The sequence below is a fragment of the Lineus longissimus genome, chromosome 15 (assembly GCF_910592395.1).
Source record: "Lineus longissimus chromosome 15, tnLinLong1.2, whole genome shotgun sequence".
NCBI classification, from domain to species: Eukaryota; Metazoa; Nemertea; class Pilidiophora; order Heteronemertea; family Lineidae; genus Lineus; species Lineus longissimus.
This window is the reverse complement of record NC_088322.1, coordinates 3,425,578-3,429,122: the sequence shown is the minus strand read 5'-3', so window position 1 is coordinate 3,429,122 and position 3,545 is coordinate 3,425,578. Positions and strand designations below refer to the sequence as shown.

Here is a 3,545-nt window from a genome sequence, read left to right as displayed (position 1 = left end):
TCTGGGATACGGGCAACCATCTTTAATAACCGTATTTTGTCAATATCATATGAAAACTGATGGCAGTGTATTCCTAATACTAGTATCTAATTTGTGCCAAAATCTGTCAAAATAATCTTAATCACCATGAAAATTTGAAATGCCAATCTCGATCTCCACTGTGTTCATATCCACTTTTAATATTTGTTGCCAAATCACAGGGGGGCTAAAATTGTGAAGTTTTATTCGACTCTAGTCATATTGTGTTTGGAGAGAATGTTAGTACTGGTTTCAGTGTAATATCTTTAATCAAGTGATATTGCCCAACTTTGTGATCATATTGCAATGGTACTTTTCATCCATTTTGTCCAATATAGAAAAAATAATATCTCTTGTGGGTGTATACATAAATTCAAAATGTACATGTATAAAAAATGGTAAGCATGTATTTTATCAAGAAGTCTTGATACACTGATTTATATGATATAGGACACATTCTTTTTTTAAGATATATGGAGAAAAAAAAACTATATTCTGGGGGGGGGGGGGGGTCTAGGCGAGGAAAGGACAAAATTACCCGTGTAATGAAGAGATTAATATTGCACATATTATCACTGTTATTGATATTCATTCATATACATGTACATTACCTTGTTATAATTTATATCCATAGGTGGACATTAAATTGTATGTTGTTTAGTACAAGGTGTTTTGTGATATAAATCTTTTTTTGTTATTTGAATTGTTATGCTGTCAAGCAAATACTTGAAACTGACATGGGCCAATGAATTTCTATTCAGAGAGGGAGCGCAATTTGTGTATTTATACTTATGTATACATTCCATTGCTTTTATTACAGTGATATGGGGGGGGGGGGGGGGGGTGGAAGCATTGGTACTTACTGTTGTAATACACTATGATTCAAACTATGTGATATGTGGTAGTACACTGCAGTTGATGTTTCTTATTGAATAAATTTTAAATTGTTGTTAAAATTAAAATACTCTTTTCTTCCTGTTGTGGACAGACTATAGATTCAGCTGGATGTCTTGTGGCGTCTCCATCTAGGTGAGGGCAGGATGGAAGTGACTAAAGTAACTAGACTGGCGTCCAATGGCATGCTTGTTTTGACTGTTGGATACAAAAATGCAGCAGAATCATGTTTTCCTGCCCCAAAATACGGCCCACGGATATTACCACCAAGGAATAGTAATGGCAACAACAACTCTCAGAAATAGTAAAAATTTAACTATTTATGTGGTTCTACAGCAGTAGAGGAGTGTTCAACCAAAACCACCAGGAATAGTTAACTATCAAAAATAACTATCAAAAACAGTAAAATAATTACTATTTAATTGTAGAAAAAGTTACCATTTATTTGGTTAAACATCTTAACTACTTTGAAGTAGTAAAAATTACTACTTCTATGTGGGTGCAATATTAATCCATTAAATAGTAACAATTTTACTATTAATGATAAAATAGTTCTTAGAGTGCATGTATGGAATGAAGTTGTCGAGGATTGTATTTTCATCGCTGTCTTCTCCCTCATTGAGCTCGAAAAAATGTCCTGTCTTTTCATGGCTGTTGTGTTTAAGGGCACGCAGAATTTGGTTTTGTATATATCCTTTTATCAGTGTTGAGGAGCCGGTTGATGTGGCATTTGTTTTATTTGCGGTACTGGTCTTCGCTATAGGTTTCTTAGGCGCAGAAACTGTAGCGGCGGTAGATTTGGCTTTCGTTGGTGCAGTCTTCGTTGCTGGTGCCTTTTTGTTAGCCGGTGTGGGTTTTGGTTTTGCAGCAGCAGATTTCGCAGTTGGTGTTTTTGATGTGTTGTTGACCTTCTTGGAAGCTGCGGCAATTTCACCATCTTTCTTGACTTTGGGTGTAGGCAATGAGGGTGATGATTTGTTCATTTTCATTTTCTTTGCTGGCGGTTCACCTTCGCTGTCCTCACTGGCTGAACCATCTGTCGAATCACTGCTTTGTCCGCTTTCATTAATGTTGTATTTTTTCTTATCTGTTTTATACACGTTATCATCGGCGGCACCGTCAGTATCCGATAGAACTGTTATGTCTTTCTCACTCTCCTTGTCCATTCCAGCTTCAACATCATCCTCTGAATCGCTGTAAATGGGAGTGGATTTTCTTTTTCCTTTTTTTGCAGTCTTAGCTACAGAACTAACCTTCTTTTTCGAATCTTGTTTCGCAGATGGTTTGTTACTTTTTGGATTGGTTTTTGACGGTTTTCCCTTTACTGTCGATTGACCCTTCTTTGGGCTGAATGATTTTTTGACCTTCTTTTTCGAATCTTGTTTCGCAGATGGTTTGTTACTTTTTGGATTGGTTTTTGACGGTTTTCCCTTTACTGTCGATTGACCCTTCTTTGGGCTGAATGATTTTTTGACTTTGACTTTATTTTCCTTGTCTGAATCGTTGAACAAATCATCGTCTTGGCTTTCCAAATCTGATTCGTGAAAGTCGCTTCCACTTATAGATTCCTCAGCTGTGATTTCTTCGTCCTCGCTATCGCTCTCGCTGCTATATTCGCTCTCGCTTTCACTCCCGCTGTCACTCCCGCTGTAGTCGCTTTCAGGTGAGGTGCTGACGTGACGGCGTTTGCCCTTTTTGGACTTTTTACTTTTCGAGGATTTCTGGCTTGACGATTTATTAGACTTTTTCTTCTTCTTGTCTTCACCTTTCAGTTTATTTCGCCGATCCCTACGTGCTATACGGTCCTTTGCCAGCTTTTTGTTTTTCCCCTTCTTGTTTTCAGCTGCCAGTTTTTGTACACGTTTTTTCTTCTCTTGATTTCGTTTCCTCGCCATTTGCTTTTTATCGTCGTCGTGGTAATCGCCGTCAGCAACAACAAAATCCGAATCATATTCATCGTCAACTGAGGCATCGTCCTCAGAGTCGGTCACATCACATCGTTCGCCATTCTTCTCCGCTTCGATTTCACTTTCAGTCAATTTGGTTTGCCTTTCGATATCTGAGTCGGTAGGCATTATGGAAGAACTTTTTAAGTATCGCTGTGTGGGTTCAAGTTTGAAGTATAGTATCCTCGTGGTGATGTTCGCCGAAGTGTCCACTTTCGGCAAATTTCCGACTTATAAACAGTCCAATTTTGTTACATTTGTTAAAATGTCCTAAGTGTACATTATTATAACGCCCAACAAGAGCAACAATCGAAAACGCGCCAAAATCAAAGATGTGTAAACACCCAACAAATTTGACAAAAATCAACTATTTTCTAACTTCCTGAATCAGATTTTAACCGATTTTCAGGAAATTACAAATATATCGGTGCCAATGGACTTGTAAATTCGTAAGGTGACCCTGCCGTTCCAGATCCAGATCCAGCACTAGCATTAGATGCAGTTGCTCTCGTTTTCCTACCTTTGCCTTTTTGAGCTTCTGTTGTAGCTTTTGAAATTTCCTTTGCCAACTGTACCCTATAGAATTGTCTTTCGGCTGCCCTTAATTGTCTATTTGTGTAGGCCTCATCTGCTTCCTCTTGAACGTATTCGACTTTACTGTGCATGTATCGGATAGGTATTCGCATA

The 3,545-nt window shown here is 38.1% G+C and overlaps 1 protein-coding gene across 1 annotated transcript; it reads right to left on the bottom strand.

Moving 5' to 3' along the window:
• Positions 1-1,427: 1,427 nt before the first annotated feature.
• LOC135499349 (uncharacterized) lies at positions 1,428-2,987 on the bottom strand. The gene has a single exon (XM_064790095.1). It carries the CDS (start codon positions 2,985-2,987, stop codon positions 1,428-1,430), a length of 1,560 nt encoding a protein of 519 aa, XP_064646165.1.
• Positions 2,988-3,545: the final 558 nt, after the last annotated feature.